We start from the raw sequence: 22,456 nt of genomic DNA, 5'->3' as shown, positions 1-22,456 counted from the left end.
TGCCTGCTACTCCCATCACCCTGAGGTTCAGAACCCATTCTATAGGTCTTGCAGTAGGATTGCCACCCTTTTGCAGTTTGCCCTGCAGGATAAACTTGCCGTGTCTGTTTCTCAACACCTTATTTATCACACTGGCAAATAAGCAATTATGTCTTGTCATCACTCTGTGAAGGGTCATGGCCACCAAAAGACACCACATTTTGACTCAACATAATCACATCGTGATCAAACAAAGCCTATTTGTGGGATTAGCCTGTTGAAAGTTGGATGATCTTGCAAAATCAGGAGGAGTGGCAACCCTGTTAGGTCACAAATCAAAGTAGCTTTTTCCAGCTTATCATTATCATCTTAGAATTCTAGTCATGTGGCATTCCTGCACTCCAGTAGGAAATTTCCTGCCCTACAGGGTGAATTCCATTGCTTAACACTGAATTATTGTACAGCGGGCAGGAGGAATTTTAAAGGCTCAGGATTGTAGCTATGTAAATCTATTGCAAGCCTTCCAATGTCCAAACAAAAATCTGCCCAGGCTCTGAGTCAGTTTGCTTAAGATCATACTGTTGGCTGCTGGACTTTCTTTGTTTTTTATGGCATTCCTATTATCACGGGTTCCACTCACCACAGTGGCGCCTTCTGCTGGCCACCCTGGGGATTAGCTCTGCCAGTTGGTGCACCCTCTTCCGGAGGTACCTCTCTTGTCATCGTCGCTGCCTGCAGATCTGAATCACTCCAGGAACCAGAGAGTCCTCTTCATGACTCGGCCCTTCGACTGGGTCACCATCAGTGTTTCCCCCTTCTGGGATGTATCAAAGTTCAATATTTAGGCCACTTCCCCAGTGGCTGATGGGGGGAAACCCAGGCCCTCCCACTACTCCTGGTCCTGACCCAGGGACCCTGAAGATAGCAACCTCCTGCTGTGACTCTTTAACTTCTCCCAATGCTGCTCCATTTCCCTAGGCCACTTCCTCACAGCCCCAACACCTTCTTCGCCCTCACCTCAGGGCATTCAGTCCCAGCAGCCAGCCAGGAGCTCCCTCTTGCTCCCCCGGTCCCTGCCAGCAGCTGCTCTGTCCAAGGTGCTACAGTTCCCTCAGCCTGCTAGGGACACAGTCCTCACTCCTTGAGCTCCCAGCAGCCATTAACTTATTCTACCTTGCAGATTCTCTTATATGGCCTTGTTGGGCCTGGATTGATTGTTCCCTGAAGCTTTTCTCTGATTGGCTGCACCCCAAACAGCCACTCTAGGCTGCTTGGAGGACTCACCTCCATTGCTCCACTCTGGGGCAGGGCATGCTAGGACCATGAAGCCTCCACTAACCCCTTCCACTCCTGTGTGGGGTGGACACCCCATCACACTATACATACCCTAGAGGTTTCCTATGAGTTTTGAGCTGTTGGCAGCAACTCATTGGAGATGAGCTGATAAAATTGGGAAGGGATTAGTTAACTGTCTAAATTGAAAAAATCCAGCATTCCTTCCCCAGATTCATTTAAATGGGTGCTGTGATTGAACCAGAATGCTCATATGTCCCTGACCAAGAGCCAGTACCCTGACATGATTGTTTGTGCCTCATCCAACAGTCCCTAACATTCTACCCTCTAGCCATATAAGGAAAATACCACTGCTTACTTTAAAATGAATTACTGGTTTGTGCCCATGTGTGTATTTTCTGGCAGTGATAAAAGCAAGAATCCTATCGGCTCATGACAAAGGAACCCATGCGGAAGTTGTAGTGAAGGTAAAGAAGGTCCTGAAATCAGGCAAAGTGAAAATTGCCCGGAGTAACAGAAGTATCTATCCGGAGTCCTGGACCAACAGGGGATGTACATGTCCCATTCTCAATCCTGGTAAGTATTAAATGCTTATGGCGTGGATTCTGTGGGGAAAAGACTATGTCAGTTGTTAAGGTATTAATGTTCCCAATTCTTATGTCACTTTCACTAGTGTAAATCAGCTATTGAAGCTAATGAAATTGTATTGGTATGGCACCTATGTGAGAACTACACTAGTTGACCATGCTGCTGGAATAATCCATTGAGGAAAAGCTGGTCCGGGTAACATAAAGCGAATGAACAGATTAACAGAGTAAAGCTGGTACGCTTATTGGAGTATTAAAGAGAGAAACATAACTGATAAATCCTTTATTCAAATAGTTAGGGCTGAACTATGCCTCCCTGTGGTGGGTTTGCTACAGGGGAGTGGGCACAGAGACCCATTCTTCCTTCACTGCCCAAGCATCTGCACAGTGACCAGGCATAATCTGTTTCCCAGAGCTGGGGAGTGCAGGGCTGGGGGGCAGTTAGTCCTGCCAGCAGCTCTAGCAGGTTCAAACTGGTTCAGTGATGCCTTTCTGAGTTTGAAGACAGCCTGAAACAATAGCTGTGAGGTGTGAACTGCCCCAGGCATCTTAATGTATTGTTACTTTGAAACTTAAAGCTCACAATTTGCAGCATGTGGGAAACTCAAAATATGGGGCTAACATACAATAAATGAATTTAATGCCACAATAAATGAGACAGGGGCTTCGGTGCTGATTGGATTATTCATCTTTAGATTTAATTCAGTAAAAACATCCCTTTTAAACATTTATCTGTAGCCACCGCAGAATTCCCACAACAGTGCCATAGAATCTAGGGCAAAACTGCTGTTGCATACATGCCTTGCATCATATACAGTATGCATAGAGAAAAGGAAATGCAATCTCAGTGTTAACCATAATGCAATCCTAGAATGTAAATAAATCCAGATCTCACATTTCAGTTCATTACTACATTAGATTTACGCTTCTGAATATACAGGTTTGAAAGAAAAAGAGAGAGAGTTAGAGAGGGAGGCATTGTCTAGTGGTTTACGCACAGACTTTTGGTCCAGGAATTCCTTGAATCCCATCTCACAATGACTCCCTCTGTGGGCACGAGAAACCCTCTGCCACAATTGCTTCATGTGTCAAGTGGAGCTAATGTTTATCAGAACTTATCTACTTCACAGGGGACTTGGAGGATTAATTAGTTAGAGCACAACTGGGAGCCTTGCTGTGCACCTGCACAGGGGAGGGGCTTGTATGAACTAGTGACAACACCAGAACGAGCAGCTATTTCCCCTCCCCCTCAGGTAGGCAGGGAGGGAGTAGAGCCACCCCATACCTCTGAATACCACACCCAAGATGGCACAGAAGGGGAAGTAACCCGTGCCAGCAAAAGGGCTGGTGCATATTACTTCCCTGCAGGACAAGGGGGAAATAGGAACCAAATGATGTCTTGGAGGCACAAGAGCAGCACTGCACAGCTTAAAAATTGAAAAGCACATCGGCGCTGATTTTTATTTTTCCCAGTGGGTGCGCTACCCCTACTCTGCCCAGAGGCCCTGCCCCCACTCCGCCCCTTCCCCCAAGACCCGGCCCTCGCTGCCTCTTCCCGCCCCTGAGCACCCCCGGAGTCAGTGCCTATGCCAGAAAGCAATATTATTAGTAGCTGAATGGATGGATTTTTCAGCAGAGCCCTCACTACTGCCTTCTTTCCCATCAAGCAATTTAGTGGACTGGAGACAGAAATATTTGTATTGCCCCAGCTGAAATCCCATGTGGATAATTATGGGGAGATGAGCTAGAGAGCCCACGTAAATGCCTTTAACTGTGCTAACTGGAGTCTGGAAACGTCTTTTGGACCCTGCTTTCTTTTTTTCATCCAAGTAGGCAGCAAAGGGCTTGATCCCGAGAGGTGATGAGCACCCACAGCTCCCATTCACTTCAGCAAAGGCTGCAGGTGCTCAGCACCACTTAGGATCAGGCCCTGAACGAGACAGGTAACTTGGGTTTTTTTTGGATGAGCTAAACAGTGTCTCCAAGGATCATGTTTCACTACTGTGCCTTACATCATGGAGAGTGGGGACTTATCCACATTCTAAAACAAAAACTTGTTAGATAAGTTACCCTACATTTTTTCCTCTGAACAGATTAAACACACTTTCGTGCTGAGTGAAAGAATTCCTTGTATTTGGTCTGAAATCCAAGGCTTACCCTGAGCTCTAAGGCAAATTCTCATCTGAAATCAGCTACATACAAAAGAGCCAATTGTTCTGGGATTGGCTGAGTCCAATCAAATCCAGTGTGAATTCTTCCAATCAGTCCAAAATGATTTATGCCCTCTCAAAAATGATTTGGGTCTTGCATTATCTGTACCACCAAGTGAGGAATTGGGTTTGAATTTGCAGGGATGCACTATATGGTCTCTGAGAGCTGTACTTCAGCAATGTAACTCAAACTTGGTCAAATACATTTTACTGACTGTGGTGCAAATGGTTAAGGTATTCTCTTACACTTCCTGTCCTAAACTCTTTTATGGTATAGCTGTGGACCGTTAAACAGCTGCAGGGCTCCCTGCCCCAGCAGTGGGAGCTGTAGGTCAGGGTTGGTGAAGATGTGTTTAATATAGGGTTAGACTGTGTTTGACCCTTCACAGAAGCTCAAGGAGGGGAGAGGGCATAAGGAGTCCAGCCCCCTTGATTCTCTTTAGCTGTTAGAGTATGGGGCCCCTGAAACACTATTGTACAGTTCTGATGCTAGCCAGTGTACCTGCAGTGGTGCACCTGCACACTAGCCAGTTCTTCACAATACAATAAGTTTGTAAACTAGATTTTCATCACAAAATTATGCACTAGATTCACACGTGGTGTAAATGAGCATAATTCTATTGACTTCAGGTTTCTATGCTGATTTCTACCCACTGAGAATTTCACTGTACATGCTCACTCATGTTGAGATTCCCTGCTTTTATTCGGCTCATGATTTTTACACACCCCTTTTCCCTTACTTCTGCATGCATATTAGCTTTTCATTCCCATCACTTTACTTCCAGCAAGGAGGGAGCGGGGTGGCGGTGGGAGGGGTAAAGGGTAAGCAGCAGCCACCAATGCCAGTCCAAACTGCCGCTGTCGTCAGCAGGGCTTTCTGCTGTGCAGGGTGATCTGGCTTCCTGCCCAACCGTCTCTGCAGCATTGTGTTGTATGTTCTTCCCTGGCTGATGACAGGAAGTCCATATTTAATCTCACAGCCTTTAGAGTTTAATCATAAAACTTTACTTATGGAGCTACCAATGGATTTGCTGTATGGATACTAAAGAAAGACCTTCTGCTTTCCATATTAGTAACTCCCGGCAGAATAAACTATTGAGCTGCCCTCTGCTTTGCACATGAACGAGCATTTCTTAAAAAAAAGCATAGGAAACCTCAGGATTTTTAAAGGCCGAAGAAGTATAATTTGGGGGTAAATACTGCCCTCTCTCTCCCCTTCCAGGGCTGTGGAGTGCTCTGTCTGCAGTGAAATTGGTGTGCTTTCACTGTGCAAGGGGTTGCAGAGCAGGATTTGGGGGAAGGGAGGAGTGAGCCAAGGCCAGTGACTCCCATCACTATCAGCCTCAATCCTTCTTAGGGAGCGGGGTTGCAACAGCAGCCTCTACTGAAATTGCAGGGCTGCTGAGTAGGGAACACAGGGAATGTATAATCCCTCAGAATCCCCTTTCATCACTACACATACTTGGGGGTATCAGGGGATTTGGCCCTGTGTTTTTTATAAACTTTATAGTATAATAGTGGGGTTTGTCCGCTTGAGTAATAAATCATTAGCAGTATCTGTGTCTTGCTAATGAACTGATCACAGTTGGGTGTCTCACCTCTGTGGTTATGCCTCTAATCCTATGGGGATGTGGTGGTTACATTTCCTAGAGTTGCCTGAGCTGCTGTTAAAGATCCTTATTGTGTCAGGAGAATGTGCATTGTTGTACGAGAAGAATACCGAGCTGGCAGTTGTCATGTCAAACAGCCATTTCAGCTAATCTGTGTGGCGCACACAGATTAATCTAGCCCTTTAGACGGCTCACCAGCCAATCGGAACACTGCCTCAGCTCAGGCGCTTTAATCATTGTGTTTATTTTGTTCCTCACCAGAAAACACTGACTGACAATGTGGTCTTTCTGTTGCTGCAGGTTTCAGCTATGATGGGGGAGGGAAGGCAAGATCTGTACCTTCCCCCACCCCCCTTGCCTATCATCCAGAAGTTTTGTTCCACACATTGAACCCGAAGTAATAAAACTTTGGATATTAACAGGTTGGATATAGAAAGGCTGCCAATCCCCCCCGCCCTCTCCCGCAGATGGATGTCCAAGCTTCATTTCAATTAAAAATCAAGCAATCACATACACATGACATAAATACACAAGCAACCAGATACCATACAACAGCCATATGCAATAAGGCACAAACAAAAAAGAGAAACAGACACAGCAGACAAACGGATACACAATAACAGACGCACACACACCAGGCGTATGGATAGGAACGCACACACGTTGCTGAAAATAAGACAGTGTAAATTGCGAGCCAAAATCTAGCCATCCTTTTCAGTTGGCGGATGTTTCTTTGTTGTGTTTTAATGACTAGGGAATTTGCACCTTCCACTTGTGTTTTGTGCTATTAAACCAACAAAATCAAGATAACTTCAGAGGGACACAGCTCCCTCCATAACATGCCCCAAGGTGCTTTAGCTGTTACAAGGGCCTCTGAACAGTAAGGGAATTTTACATATCATACCGGATACAATACACAGCAAAAAACCTCCTCTGTGTTTAATGCAAAGCATCGTGATTTTCCGTGGTGCCTCAGTCTGGCCTTTCCTTGAAGGTGTACAATTTTGTATGAACTAGCACATTTTCTGTACACTAGCAGTTGCGTGTACAGATGATAATCTAACAGGGATGCTTTAGAATTCTCACATTCAAAACCAGCCCACACCTGGCAAGACCTGATTCTGCTGTCACTTGTACCTGTGCAAACAAGGAGTAGTTCCACTGAAACCTATGGAGTTAAATTGGTGTAAAAACCAAATCAAACCCCAAACGCCACAACAACAAAAAACCAGTGACAGGGAGATCAGAATCAAGCCCAATTGCTTGCTGGTGCGGGTGTTAAGATTTTGAAAGGTCTTAAACCCTTTGGAACAAATAAGGTTTGTGTGTGAAGGTTCTAATATGTGCACACGCATGTTAGAATGTATTGCTGGTGTACAGAGGAATTAGTGCAAAGAAAGTGTATGCACATAGAAATGTATGCGCACAACCTGGAATATTCATTTTAAAAAAAAAGGTTGAAGCTAGCTAAGGTGCAAGATCCTGATTCCCCGGGGAGTGGAGATATTAAGTAAGTATTCCTCTGTTTTATTTATTTAAGTAATTATTTTTTTAACCAGGAACAGACTACCTGATAGCAGGCCAGGAGGACTCAAGGACCAGCAAACTCCTCGTGAATATGAACAGTCTGGTGAAACCCTGGAAGGCATATTTGGGAAAACAAGTAGCAGACATTCTTCGAACTGGGTGCAAATAATTTCTTCTTCAGAAGTTAAAGTCATAAACTTTATATTTTAATAACACTGTGGTGAAAGGTATAGCTAGTTCATATATTACCATGCAACACCTTCCTAGCTAAGGGAACAAAAGTGGACTTACCCTCCTTTCCCTCATTATGTGTTTAAACCAGGAATCCTTGGACATAACTTTTCTTCCATAATTACACACTGTCTTATATGAAATTAACCAACACATCACATGTAGGTTACAAATCACAGTTCTTAGCTTGAAGCCATTTTCACAGCTCCCAGAGATTCACTCTCAGGGGAGAAGCAGAAGCTATGGTTTATGTGTTTCCACTCTTCAGGAATGAATCTGGTATCGATACTTATAAACCGCTTGCATAGTGCAGTCATTACTCCGGTGTCATTTCTTTATTTAAAGTGGCCATTAATGGGCAAAAAAATTTCAGCTTTGCCGGTGGCAAAATATTGAACAGTCAGCATGTCAGATGACACTTGATTTGTTTGAAAAGAGCTGAGTTATTTTTATTTACCAAGCAAACTGCAGTTAGCTCAGTATAAGACACGTTGCTTTCTCGAGTGAAAATATCACATTGCTGCACAGAGACTAATGCTGGAACTTTATCTGGTGAGGGCCTCTATAGATGGGAGTTGTCAAAGTCAATGCCTAATGTGAAAGCACTTCTGGTTCAGTGTGGAATCCTGGCGCCGCACTCATCTATTCTATCAAAGGTCTCCTCGTTCTTTGCTATTTGTACTGTCACACAACAGGTTTCAGAATGACTGCTGCTAAAAAGCCTTGTGCCAGCACAGTAGTGTCAAGCTGCAGGAGAAGGTGATGGAAGCTCCCATAGGAGAAGGTGATGGAAGCTGGCCCAGATCTGAGTTTGTAAAGCTACAGTAGATAGAGGTGTGAACGGGCAGCAGGCTGTGCCAATTTGAGGATTAAGCAAGGTGTTGATGTCTTATAGGGCAGCTACCTTGTTATTTTGATCAATGCCCTTGAGGCCATGCTCATTATTTAATTTTCGCTACCGTTTTCAGTCTGCTGTTACTCTTGCCCCCTTTGTGTGTTGTACTGTAATAGTCAAGTGATGTTACCTTTCAGTTGTGCTTGAAGTTTGTTTAGCGTGAGAAGCAGGGGTGGTAGCATCTCCACTCTAAGTAAAGTCCTGCTGTTCTGCAGAAGGAGTCCCCAGTAGATTTATTTTAGTCTGTTCCACAGTTAGTAAGAAGCCAGTCCATGGAAATGTGAGTTCCTCAGAGTACCATGGGGAGGGGGAAGGGAACGATCTCCTCCTGGTCTCTGCCCAAGTGACAGGAAACTCATGACCAAACTGAGAGGGTAAAGGAGTATGTTCCTTTGATAAGTGAAGCATCAATCAGAACTTTGTTCAAAGATTTTTTTTTTTTTTTGGTTTGTTCATATATGCAGCTTTTGCACATCTTTGTCTATGCTTACAGGAAGAGGAGATGGGGTTTGATCTGCATGCCACTCAGTCACTGTGACATGAAGGAATCTAGGGGACAGCCCAATAGCCATGAAAAGAAAGTGGTGGGTCTGGGTTATGAAGCATCTGATGAGAAAGAGATAAGTTATCGGCACATTCAACTAATGCAGTTGGGTGACAAGAATCTGAAGACCAGGGATCCTGGAATGCCAGAGCTACTTTTTTATTTCCATTGTTTGTTACCCCTCCTTTTATGTATGGCCTGATGCACATCAGAACAGCAAAAGGACACATTTCAGATCATTTGTAAAGAGAAGACCAGCAGAAATTTCTTGGAATATTCTTCCAGCTTAGATGAAATTCTGGATGGGCATCACCTTGAAGTGACGCAGTGTGTGTTTACATAAACAGCCTTTCCCTCCTCCCTTCACCCAGCCCCCTCAATCTATGGATGCATTATATATTGTCTCAGGCCAACATGACCTCATCCTATGTTTGGCTGTGAATTCAAAGGAGGTTCAGTCAGTTAGCTAGCTGGACTGATGAAATATTCCTAAACCCATTATTGCTCCTACAATGGCCCTGTTAAAAGCAACTTTCCATTTTGTGCCTGCAGTTTTGTAAGTGCAATCAATATCACTTAGATGTCAAACTGTTTGGTTGCAAATAACATTGAGGATACCTTCAAATTTGCAGGCACAAAATAGGGAGCTGAATAGAAGCTCCTTTCAAAATCAGGTCCATACAGTATGTTGCCTCACGCACAAGTGGATCTAACTGCCCTTGGATAATGTCACTTAACTATAGGCTTGTTCCAGTTTTAAAGCTATCCTGTGGGAAAGGAAGCTCCACATAGTTATTTCAGTAGTTAGTTGTTTTAGATTTCTGTGCTTTTAAGTAAATATACATAGTACCTTGGGGGATTCCTTTATTTGTAGTTAGTTCAATTTTCAAAGGAGCCCAGGCCACTCAGTTCCCATAGAAATGAAGTGGGACATCGGAGCCCAATTTCCTTAGGCACCTTTGCAGATCGCAGCCTAGAAGTATGTCCTGTTCACATTGAAACTAGCATAGAACTTGTCATCTCCACTTCATAGTTAACTAGAAGTATTCATGGGACACATTATGATATGGATGGAGGTTCCCATCTGAGCGTATACATTGACCCCACTTCCTCCCCAAAATTTGTTTTCTCCTAAGGAGCACAAATGCTGTGTTTTCTTTTTCCTATCATGGCAGGAAGAAAAAAGTCACTATTATCCATTTGTTGCTACCTAAAGCAGTAACCAAGAATTTGGCATCTCTGATTAGGCATTTAATTAATGTAATAAAACACTATGCACCACTAAAGTGGCTTTATTTAAAATGTCAGCCCATTAAGTTAGAGTAGCAATCAAGTGATATTGTTTTCATTCCTGTGTCCAGAAACAGACTGACTACAAGGATTAGCTAGTCATCTTCTTTTAAAGACCATTAAAAATAATGATGTGTTTAGATGACTTTACAGTCCATTCTCAAAGGGCCTATTAGGCAGAGTTTCAATAAAGTAAAGCCTAGGGTGAGAGAATGTGTTTGAGGGCATTTAACAAATGCATTTATATTTACCACTGTGTGTGCTTCTTATCTGCTGAAGGTCATATTCTGTTCTCATTTACCCAAGTGCTATCCCATTGAGCTAAATGGCATTGCAGAGGGTGTAAATCACAGGACTAGAAGGTTCCCCCCAACAGCTATTTTAATTTCCAGGGGTGAAACTTACCCTTTTTGTGGGAACCTGAGAAGGGAACCCCTTGCAGCGACCGTTTCAGGTTATGGGCTGGGATAGTGACCAGTGCCTTTGTTCTTTTCAGCGTGCAGGCTGCTGAATCCACATAGTCCAGTCAAGCCCTTCCTCTGATCTACCACCAATATGCTCCTCCATGCCAGTTTATTTGGCATCAGTAGGAGCCCACTATGCAGCATCCACTCAGTCTGCCTGCCTACTCCATGTAGGGCTACTGCAGGAAGTGGGGAATCACCACCTCAGAGGGCCTTTTACTAGCCTTTCAAGGGGATATGAATTCCACGCTTACAGAGTTTCTATGTGCCTAATCTTATATGTAAGGGAGGAGGTTATGTGAACCCCATTACAAAGCTACACTCACCGTTAGGGTGCCTCCTCGTGGCTGTTCAGGTGATTAGCTCCATCCACATCTGATGCCCTATTGTTTGCTCTCACTGTGGCCCCTCCCACCCTCTGGGACTCAGCATGCTCCCTCTCCATAACTTGGCCCTTGGACCAGGTCACTATACATGTTTCCCCTTCCAGAATACCAAAGTCTCTCCAGATCAATTGTCCAGTTGCCTTCCCAAGCCATCCTCTAATTCAAGACTATGCTACTTTCCTGAAGGGAGGTAATGGGACCCAAGCCTGCCCATTACTCCAGATTCCAGCATAGGGACTCTGTTCAGCAACCGTGGTCCACTTACCCCCAGACCTCAATGCTATTTCCCTGCTCTTCTTCCTACTTTTCTCCCCTAGCTCTACCCCCTCACCCCAGGTTACCAGGAGAGCTCCCTCTGCTATTTCACCCTTTTCAGTTTCTTGCCAATTTATAGTCCAAACGCACTTTCCTCCTCCCAGGGAGTGACTGTAGACTACTTCTCCTACAACCCCTTCTGTTTTCAGCTTGCTGGTTTTGTATGAGACCAGCCTACACCTGCTCAGCTGAAATTCATCTTCTATTAGGGCTTGCCTGGCCAGCCTAATTCTCTGCCAGGCACAGTTTACTGGGTTAATTAGCCCCTTCCCAGCTATCTTAACCCTTCCAGGTGATGTGTGGAATGAATACTCCATCACAAGCTTATACATACAGTTTTGCAATGTACCTTAACACCAACTTTCAACTAGGTGATTCCCGACCATATTCATCCATTTGTGCCAGACTGTGGTGGCTTTGTGGTCTATGCAAATGCCCACTGCAAACCAGAGTGGGACCAACACATTTACGTCACTAATGGTCAAGCTACTATGTTCTTGAATCTATTGCAGCCATTTCTTATAACCAGGGATCTGTCTCATCATGAAAAATATTCATTAATGTCATTCCCAAGTGTTCTATCAATTTTAGATGGGAGATTTGAAACAAAGGTACTTTTATAATCTCTATCACTTGCCTTGGGATCCATTGTAATAAAAACAATCAGGCTAACAATTTTTTTTTTGCATTCAGATACATTCTCCATTGTGTAGCCAAACGTTTCCAAAAGTGAATCAGCTGACATACAATAATGTGTGAGGAGTGGGGAACAACTGAGGGCAAACGTGAAAAAATATGCATAGGTTTTTTTCCCCTTCCTCTCTTTCATCCTATTTGATGGTGGCTGGAGAGCTGAGTCTACTTCCTATTCTACAATCTCCATTACTTAGAAATACTACACATTCCATTTTGACTGTCAGGCTAACTGCTGTCTGATGGCTTCTGCTTTGCAGTCATTCAGGGTAAGCAGATACCCCACCAGCGTGTGACACTGGTGAGCCTACAGGTTGAAGGTACAGAAGCCAGTTATGGTCAGCCTAAGAGCAAGTTGACTTTGCTATTATTCCCAGCTGTTCATGAGATCTCTGGTTAACTAACCCAAGAAGAAAGTCAAAGAATGGGGAACAAAACTGAAAATTATGCAGAACTATAGTGTCCAGCCAAACAATAGTACCAGCATGCTCTGCAGTGCTATAAAGCATGTAGCCTGCCTGAAAATAAACGTCCAAAGTACAAATGAACTCCACAGATTTGAGTGAGAACAGAGTTCACTATTTGCAATGGAATTAAGACTGTATAAAGGGCTGGTTATCTTGGGTATGGGGAAAAAAAATAAACCTTCATATACTGTGATGGCTCAGAAGAAGATTATTGTGAGACAACGTGACTCTATCAATACTTCCCAGAAGTAGTTGCTATGTATTTCCTGTGACCAGAACAAACAAGGCCCTACAGAACTAACAAGAGGATCTGCCAAAGAAGAGGCACCTATTGAAATGGGAAAAGAAATCTGTTGGTCTTGTCCAGGGGTTGCTGAATACAGCGCTCCAGTACTTTCTACCAGATTGTCCGATCATCAGCTTTGCCAAAAAGCAGCAAAGACAGGGCAGCTGTGTTACATTCTGATGCACCCCAAACACCAGGAAATCAAATCAAGACACACAGGTAGGTGGTCAATCAAAAACATGTAATAACCCTAAACCAGTTAAGTCAGCAACAGTCCAAATGGCAGGTATGTAGCAGAAGGCTCAGCGTAACTGCACACGCCCAAAACTGTGTGTACATACACACATGTGCACACCCACCCACACACAGAAGAACAGGAAATGGAACACTGAATTCAGGGAGTGGGAACCAGGAAACAAACAGAAACAAGGAGCAGGAAGCAATAAGCAGGAAGTCAACACAGACCAGTCATCAGCATCAATACTGAAAATGGTCATACGAACAATCCAACCCAAACCATAGTAGACAGGTTGCCCTATCGCTAGCTGTTATCACATGTCAAGAAATAGCAAAGACAGCTGGTACGCCCTGCCTAATGATGAAATAATAGCGTTTACCCCCAAGAAAAGTATGGAAAGCACTGGAGGAGTTAAACTGGGGCAGGGAAGGGAACAGGCTGAAAGCAGCCGCATATGTGGAGAGGAGGCAGCAGCACCATTAGGACAGTTTCAAGTCAGAGCAACTATCTGTGAGAGTTGTGCAGCTCACGTATCAAATGAAATGTGGCCACATCTATCCTAGTCTTGGTAGGGAACTTTAAAGGATCAAAATAGTTCACTAGGTAGTTCTTTGTGAGTGCTGAGCTCAATATGCAAGGTTGCTATGTTGTATTTAATCATGCTTCTGCATCTCCTGCTCTTGTACACTGGTACAGCAAGCAGATAGGAGGAAGGAGGCAGAAGGAAGGCAAACAGACCTACATACAGTATTGTATTACTTTGGCAAGAGTGGCTCATTCTTCTAACGGCTATACAGAGCAAGGTTTCTCTGTAGTGTTCTCCATCTGTGTATCTCAGATTGTTTCAGTGCTGCCTGATGTAAGCTTTCCTTGAATTTATCTAATTCACATGGTGTTCTCTCCAGGGTTCCTCAAACCTGGAAAAGTGATTGTGTTATTTGTAACGTGTTGTGCACATTTTCTGTTTTGTACTTAAACTTTGATTAAAAATACTGATAGAAATGTATATGGATCTTGAGTTTGGGTTTTTATGTTTTAAACTATGTGATTTTCAAGCCAAATTACACTAGTTCTGTTGAAGTTAATAAACCTGAAACATTCCAGACATCAAACTCTTGGTTCAATAGTCTTGCAGAGAGTAAAAGAAACAGGAGGAAAGAATTTAGTTAAGGAAATTGTACCAATTTTCCTAGCAAGCTAATTCTCACTATTAAAAACTAATATGTATATTTTGTGTGTATGATAAACACACAAAAGAAAGTGTCAAAAATAGATGCTGATGACTTGTATCAACAGCATATTAATTCAGAATTTCAGCCCAGGTCCTTCAAAACCTTACATGGGTATTTAACTTTAGTAATATGAGTAGCACTTAGGAGCATAACATTACACATGTATAAATGCTTGCAAGTTTGGGACCTTCAAGCTCATCACTACATTCCAAAGTCACTCCCTGGAGCCTAATTATTGCCCACACCAGGCATCAGGCACAACAAAATACAAGTTCAAGGTGGGTGGAGAAGCCTTGACTCTGGTCTGCCCAAAACTTATGTAGGCTTAAAACTACTACTTTTTTGGGGTTCATAATTACTTTTGCTTTTAATACACAAAAATAAATGCATCACAGAGACTTGGCAGTGTGACTTTGGCATTGATTTTGTGCTAGCTCTTCGGGACATATTATGAGTTCAGGATCCTTGCAGGTCTTCCTACTGAGATGTTTGCACCTCCATTCTCAGCAGGCCTTACTCTGCATGCAGATGATTAACACAACGAACAACACTGAGGCTTCAATCCATGTCTTATTGACATGATATAACATAATATGTCAATAAGAAGGTGACCTTTTGAACTGTGGGGCAATATTCAGTGCTGGCATAAACTGCAGGGGATTTATTACAATAAAATCAATTCTGCCTAGACAGGTGTAACTCCCATTAAAGCTAATGGTAGCTGATTTACCAAGGCAGAATTTAGCAATGGGAATTTGTGCCTATGTATCTGAAAGTAGTACTATATGTAGTGTAGTTGTAGCCAGGTTGGTCCCAGGATATTAGAGAAACAAGGGGGGTGAGGTAATATCTTTTATTGGACCAATTTCTGTTGGTCAGAGACATAAGCTTTCGAGCTCTGTGTGGCTTGAAAGCTTGTCTCTCTATCACCAACAGAAGTGGTTCCAATAGTACTGTAAAGTATATACCCCTTTAACTAAAGTAGTTCCAGGTGTCACAGCTCTACAAGTACATGACTCTCAGTTTGTTAACTGAATTTAAATTACAGGAACAATGTGGTGCGTAACAACACAAACAGCTTCAGTATCTATAAAACAAGTGGCTCAGTACTCAGTCTCTGAACACTGCTGAATTTCAGGGAAGCTCAGATCTGGGTCTGTGCTTTCTGGCTCAAACCCATATCTAATTAATGCATTTGTAATGACTTTTTTAAAAGAGAGCAAAGATCATAGGCATTAAGGACTTTTCCATTTTTAACTGAGGAGATACAATGCCTGTTTATTATTGTAGCTGGCATGGCTACAAAAGTTATGTCATGGAGCTGCTTCAGGATGTAAACTGGTCACTTGGATGTTTGTTCTTGTTCCTCCTTCCACGTACACTAGTAAACAAGTGGGTAAGTGTATTACGAGTGGGGTTTTTTCCTGCAAAGTATCAGGTTTTTGTAACTTCCGGAGATAAGACACCAAACCCGCTGGACCAATAATCTGATTTGGTACAGCAAATCCTACTCCCACTTTCCCCCTTCACCTCACTGCTATGGGATCCGAGCTAATCGTCAATGAGCAATCACTACAAATCTTCCAATGCTCTTTGTGTTGGCTGCCATGGAGCCTTCATGAGCTGTCTGCTCACTGATATATCGACGCTAATCTGTAACACGCTTTTCTTTTTTTGTGCATTTACTCTTGTTTTAGAGACTGCCTCTCCTTTTGGTCTCTTTATGTTCGGCCTCTGAGTGCGGTTTATGCTAAGGATACGGAATTCGAGCCGGGAGAGAGAGAAAAATAAAAATAAAGGCCAACGATCCTAGCAGAAAATAAAGTTAATAAGAGAAAGGAGAAGCTGACAGTTCACTATTAGGAAGCCTCTGTCACACATTACCCCTTGACACCAGTGGTGGAAAACTGCCAACTCCGAAGTCTATTTTCCTTGAATTGCAAAAGTGTTTTTTTTTTTAAAGCAACAACACTGCACTCACCCCAACAAGTAGGACAAAAGGCCCATTATTAATTATTTCAATTAAATCAGCAAATGACAGGAAATAAAGCAACATTCCAAGCATTTTAATGCGCTACGCAGGCTCCTCCAGTGGATCAAAACATATGAAAAAAATTGCTCTGGCTTAAACCGTCGGTGGCGGCGGGTACAAAGCCAATTGCAGCCTTTTACTGATACTATTAACATGTTAATAGCAGCCTGAGCTTTTAAAAGTTCATGAGTGAAAATAACCATGCATTGCAGTTGCTTACTTTCTACTGTTCAAAACCAGGCACGTGTTAAATTGGTGAGCCTCTCTTCCCCAACCCCTTCCCCACTTTGCTGTTCTAAGAAAGAAGGGCTACTGAGCAGGGGCTGGCATGGGTCGATGACCTAGTGCCTCCCTCCCGTCTGTGGAAACTGGACTTTTGGTGTTTGATCGGTACATCTGACCGGACACTGCCAGGTGCCCTTTTTGACCAGACTTTCTGGTTGAAAATCTAACACCTGTCAACCCTAATGGGGGCAGGCGACAAAAGCCCACAGATAAGTCCAGAACATGGAAACGTGGGTGAAGAGTCAGAATCTGGGGAGAACGTGGGTAATCATAGCAGGGACAAAGGAGACAAGAGGGAATATAGAGGGGAAATTTAATGAACATTTTAGATAGCTGTACACTAATGCAAGAAGTATGGGAAATAAATGGGAAGAATTAGAAATACTAGCGAATAATCACAATTACAATACAATTGGCATCACAGAGACATCTTAGGATAATTCACATGATTCGAATATTGGTATAAAAGGTTATAGCTTGCTCAGGAAGAACAGACAGGGAAAAAAGGGAAGAGGTATTATGTTGTATATCAAAGATATATGCACTTGCACTGAGGTTGAGATAGAAGTGGGAGGTAGACCTGTTGAAAGTCTCTGGGGTAATAAACAAGGATGATGTCACGGTAGGGGTTTAGTATAGGCCGCCTACATAGGAAGAAGAGGTGGATGAGCCTTTTTAAAAAAAAACAAAAACCAACTAACAAAATCATCCTAAGCACAGGATTTGGCGGTGATGGAGGACTTCAACTCTCCAGATATCTATTGGGAAAATAATACAGCAAGGCACAGATTATTCAACAAGTTCTTGGAATGCATTGGAGATCACCCTTTAATGCAAAAGGTTGAGAAAGCAACTGTGGGAGGCTGTTCTAGATTGGATTCTGACAAATAGAGGTGAACTTGTTGAGAATTTGAACACGGAAGGCAGCTTGAGTAAAAGTGATCATGAAATGGTAGAGTTCAGGATTCTAAGGAATGGTAGGAGGGAAAACAACAGATTAAAGACAATGGACTTCAAGAAGGCAGACTTTAGCAAACTCAGAGAACTGGTAGGAAAGATCCTTTGGGAAGAAAGTTGAGGGGGAAAAAAAAACAACTTCGGAAGAGTTGGCAGTTTTTTTTAAAAGAGACATTATTAAGGGGACAAAAGCAACCTATCCTAATGCGTAGGAAAGATCGGAAGTATGGTAAGAGACCGCCCTAGTTTAACCAGGAGATCTTCAATGACTTGAAACTCAAAAAAAAGTCATACAAAAAGCGGAAACTAGGTCAAATTAGAATTATGAATATAAAAAAATAACACTAGCATCTAGGGACAAAATTAGAAAGGCCAAGACACAAAACAAGATTAAACAAGCTAGGGACATAAAGGGTAACAAGAAAACATTTTACAAAGACATTAGAAGCAAGAGGAAGACCAAGAACAGGGTAGTCCCATTACTCAATGAGGAAGGAAAGACAATTACAGAAAACGCAACAATCAGCAAAGTATTAAATGCCTTTTTTGTTTCGGTTTTCACCAAAAAAGTTAGCAGTGATTGGACGATGAACATAGAGAACATCAAGGTAAGTAGGTTAGGATCTGAGGCTAAAACAGGGAAAGAACAAGTTAAGAATTAATTAGACAAGTTAGATGTCTTCACCTTGGAAGGGCCTGATTAAATACATGCTAGAATAATTAGGGCACTGGCTGAAGAGGTCTCTGAGCCATTTGCCATTATCTCAGAGAACTGATGGAGAATGGAGAGATCGCAGAAGACTGGAAAAGGGAAACTATAATACCTATCTATAAAAAGGAGAATAAGGACAAGCCAGGGAATTATAGACCAGTCATCTTAACTTCAGTGCCCAGAAAGATAATGGAGCAAATAATCAATCAATTTGTAAGCACTTAAAAATAACGTGATAAGCAACAGTCAATGTCAAAACACAGGGTAGCAAGCCTTGTGGATAAGGAGAAAGCCATATATTTGATATATCTAGGCTTTTGATACTGTCTTCATTCCTTGCAAACACCACTCTTGTTCTAGCTAATCTGTTGTAAAGATGCAAAGTGTGTTAGATATTTTAAAAAGGAATACCTATTTACAGCGTTATAAAAAAGATATGATTAAATAAACCTCAAAAGTCCCATTGTAACCCCCAAGGAGCTTACTTGGTTCCTGGCTGTCTGTGCTTGTAACTCAGGGAGAGGCATGCTGTCCCTGGGAGGAAGGGGTGCCAAGGGCAGACTAGGCAGTCTGCTAGGCAACCAAGAGGGAGAGAGGAGAGAGACTATTTGGGGCGCCCACTGGGTAGGGGGAGGATAGCAGGGTGCCTGTATATGCCACAGTATGCCTGCTAAGAGGAGGAGCAGCGACTGAGTAAAAGGAGGGAGGTAGAGTCAAATGACTGAGGGAAAAAAAGCCTGGTAAGAAGAGCTAGCTTGATCAATAGGAAGCGAGATACCCTACCGTGGGAGCACTGGAGAGGGGAGAAGCCATTTTGGAGGAGTCGGGAGCCAGCCACTGCAAAAGCAGGATTTGTTATGTGGTGAGAGGTCCTGAGTCCCAGGCCTGCATGCAGGGGGCCCAAGAACTGGCCTCGGGATACCTGGCAGCAAGTCTTAAGCTTGGTCCTTTCCCCATTCAAGGTGACTCCCCAATGCATACAATTTTGTTGGGAAAACTCCCTACCCAGCCAGGTGAGTTAGCCCTCCAGCACCCTAGATCCACTCAGTTACTATGTGGCAAATACTGCTCTTGCTGCTAGTTTGGGGTGCCCACTTGCTGTGCGTGTATGTGAGCACTATGGTAGGAGGTTGGAGTTCAGATTTTAGTAGAGCAACTACATCCCTTTGCGGTGACGGGAAATCTTAGGAACAGAAACAGCTCGATTCCTGCATGAAGAAGATGCCTACCAACTAGTTGCTGAGGAGTCGAGAATGATTCATCTCTGAACCAGAGGATCATTTGTGGAGTTGTGAGTATACCATCTTTTAGTCAGTCAGGGAAACTGACTAAGCAGGGGACTATCAAACAGTTTCCCTGACTAAGCGGGGAAATTGTTTGATAGTCCCCCTGCATTGTGTCCTCAAGCCAGGGGGCAAAGGTTTGGGGATTTTATTATCTGCGGCCTACTAAACTTGGGGAGGGACTTACCATCTTATACCCATGTGAGAGTTTTGTGGACTGTACTGAACCAAGTCAGCCACGTTGCTTTGCTGCTACAGATGATCTTGTTCTTATAGGTCATCAAGGGCCCCCGCAAAGTACACGGAGCAATGGTACACTAAATTTTACTCTTGTTCTGAGGTCATGTGACTGGGGAAATTCATCAGTATTATCATGGCACTGGTGACTCAGAGTAGCGTTTTACCCTGTCATATTTATTTTATGTTTAATAGAATTACTCTGTTGAATATATTGCATGTGTTTGGGTTACTTCTTGGGAGTGTCCAACTATCTGGAAGTAATGGGGGGGTTACCCTGTGGTTAGAATTTTCCTGCCAAGCTGCCCTGGTGATCTTGCTAATGAGGCGTGATGGGGGTGGAGGCACTGCCAAATATATTCATAGGGGAAGAAAAAAAGGAAGTTACACCCTGCTGAGATGAAGGCAGAACCCTAACCTCTCAATCAAAACCTGTAAGGAGACTGGCGTTAAAAGGAGGTAACTGGGTGGAGAGGGATGTTACCTACTATTAAACAAACAAAAAGTCCTTCAAAGACTTTTTGACCTAGATTTTGTCTGGTTAAGACTGCATAAAACGGATGCAATTGTTGGCAACCCTTTAACAGACAATTCATTCCAAACATTTAGGTGTATTGTTGTCTCTCAAAAAGATTTTTTTTTAAATAAAAGGTTAATTAAATCAGTAATTGTTTATTATATTTAAAAAGAATTGTTCAGGAAAGACACTAGGGTCACGTCTTCACTAGCAACGCTAAAGCGCTTAGCGTTGCTAGTGTAGTCACGGCAGAGCACTGGGAGAGAACTCTCCCAGCGATCTAAAAAACCCATCTCTGCAAGGGGTACTGCAACCAGCGCTGGGGCACTGTCTACACTGGTGCGTTACAGCGCTGAAACCTGCTGAGCTCAGGGGGGTGTTTTTTCATACTCCTGAGCAAGAAAGCTGCAGCGCTGTAAAGTGCCAGTGTAGACAAGGCCTGAGGAAATGGGTCATACCTAAAACCCTAAGGCAGATGTCAGCAGTCCAGGTACACAACCATAAATCTTTATTCATGTGTAGGTTAGGTCAGCAACTTCACTTTGTCTTCTTTACTGTCTGACTCATAAGCTCTTTATTAACAAATTAAAGATAAATGTGATGCAATAAATTTACATAGAACTTGTCCACAATTCCTTTAGGCCCCTGCAAAACAAGCTCAGGAATATCCCAGATCAGACATCTGCCACTTTAAAAAAAATAAGGTATGTTTGTGGCAGAGATCCAGTACATATTGTTAAAAGTAGTAAACAAAAGAAATTGAAAAAGCAGCAATATTTGCCACTTGCAGGTCTATATTCTATCTCCAGCAACTAATAAAAGTGACCCCTTGTCTACAATTTCACCAGCCTGCCAAATAATGTTGAGAAGCATTTTATCATCTGTTACTTCTTAAAATAGCCTTGACTGATTATAGGTTTAAATTGGAGCGTGCATGTATAAAAGAGAAACAGCACCAACAAAAGGTAGTAGTGGTGAAGGTGTAGTATGATGGAGTTGTACCAGCCTTGCACAAATACCCATGTTAACATATAAAGTAAAGGAAAGTTATAGCAACGATCTGTAGCCCACTAACACTCAGCTGTTTCTTTTCTGTCCCTCTCTCCTCATAAGAGCGGCCATACTAGCTCAGACCAAAGGTCCGTCTAGCCCAGTATCCTGTCTTCCAATAGTGACCCAATTCCAGGTGCTTCAGAGGCAATGGACAGAACAGATAATCATCAAGTGGTAATCATCCATTTAAAACTAGGAAGTTTCCTTCCTATCCTGAGTAGGCAGGCTCTTCATACAATTTCTCTAATATTTCTAAGGACATGGATATTAATCAGAAGAGAGAACTCTTCTGGAGACTGATTCTAGTTGCAATTACCAGTGACAACAAGACTACGGGTAAGTCAGCTAGCCTCTCTGTGCCTCAATTGTTTCAGCTGTAAAATAGTAATATTTAAGCATCTGCTCTGTTAGTGAGCCCCCATACTTCTTCTGTAAGTGCAAAATACATTATATGACTAATGGATTTTAAATCCCAAAAGCAAGGGTTTTTTACACTGTTTTACTACTGTTAACACAGCAGAGTACTGTGCCCACATACCATGACGAGGAAAGCAGTGCAAGAACCTACACAGAATGAACTGCATACTATATTTTGGCTTGTGCATCACTCTCCACTAAATAAGCCTTTAGCAGACTTTTAGGTCTCAAGTGCAGTTTGTAGAGCTGGCAGTTAGAAGTGGTCAAAAAAATAAAATTTTGGAAATTGAGCAGAATTGATCTGCAAGTCACTGAAAAATAAAAGTGTAATTATTCCATTTTTAGAGCCACTTTTCAAAGTGTAATTGCATTTTAAGGGACAGCATGAAGAATGAGTGGTGGCTCAATTATTTTAGCCACTAACTTCTAGATTTCTGGTTAAGAAAGAAACTTCTATTGAGTTCTCTTTAAAAGGTAAACCATCATCGCCTGCAATTCCAGAATTCCCTTTTATGAAATACTCAGGAGCTTTTAAAAGTGGTTGGCTATCTACACATCTTGTGTACATATAGAAACTTTTGTAATTTTTACTTAGATTGTTTGATGCAGGGACCATCCTTTTCTTCTGTTTAATACAACACCTAGCACAATGGGGTGCTGGTTCATGACTGGGACTCCTAGGCACTATCTCACTACAGATAATTTAGGCCAAAAGA

General features: G+C 42.8%; 1 protein-coding gene across 1 annotated transcript in view; it reads left to right on the top strand.

Annotated features, from left to right (window-relative positions):
* LOC144267884 (netrin-4-like) overlaps positions 1-7,413 on the top strand; it is a 59,257-nt gene extending 51,844 nt beyond the window's left edge. Inside the window, exons 9-10 of the mRNA XM_077822263.1 lie at positions 1,678-1,848; positions 7,239-7,413. Coding sequence (XP_077678389.1) covers positions 1,678-1,848; positions 7,239-7,375 — 308 coding nt within the window. The 3' untranslated portion in view covers positions 7,376-7,413. The remainder of the gene's footprint in view (positions 1-1,677; positions 1,849-7,238) is intronic.
* The last annotated feature ends 15,043 nt before the right edge of the window (positions 7,414-22,456 follow it).

This window comes from Eretmochelys imbricata, chromosome 7 (genome assembly GCF_965152235.1).
Source record: "Eretmochelys imbricata isolate rEreImb1 chromosome 7, rEreImb1.hap1, whole genome shotgun sequence".
In the NCBI taxonomy this organism is placed as follows: Eukaryota; Metazoa; Chordata; order Testudines; family Cheloniidae; genus Eretmochelys; species Eretmochelys imbricata.
The sequence above is the reverse complement of the archived record's forward strand: the minus strand, read 5'-3'. Positions and strand labels throughout refer to the sequence as shown.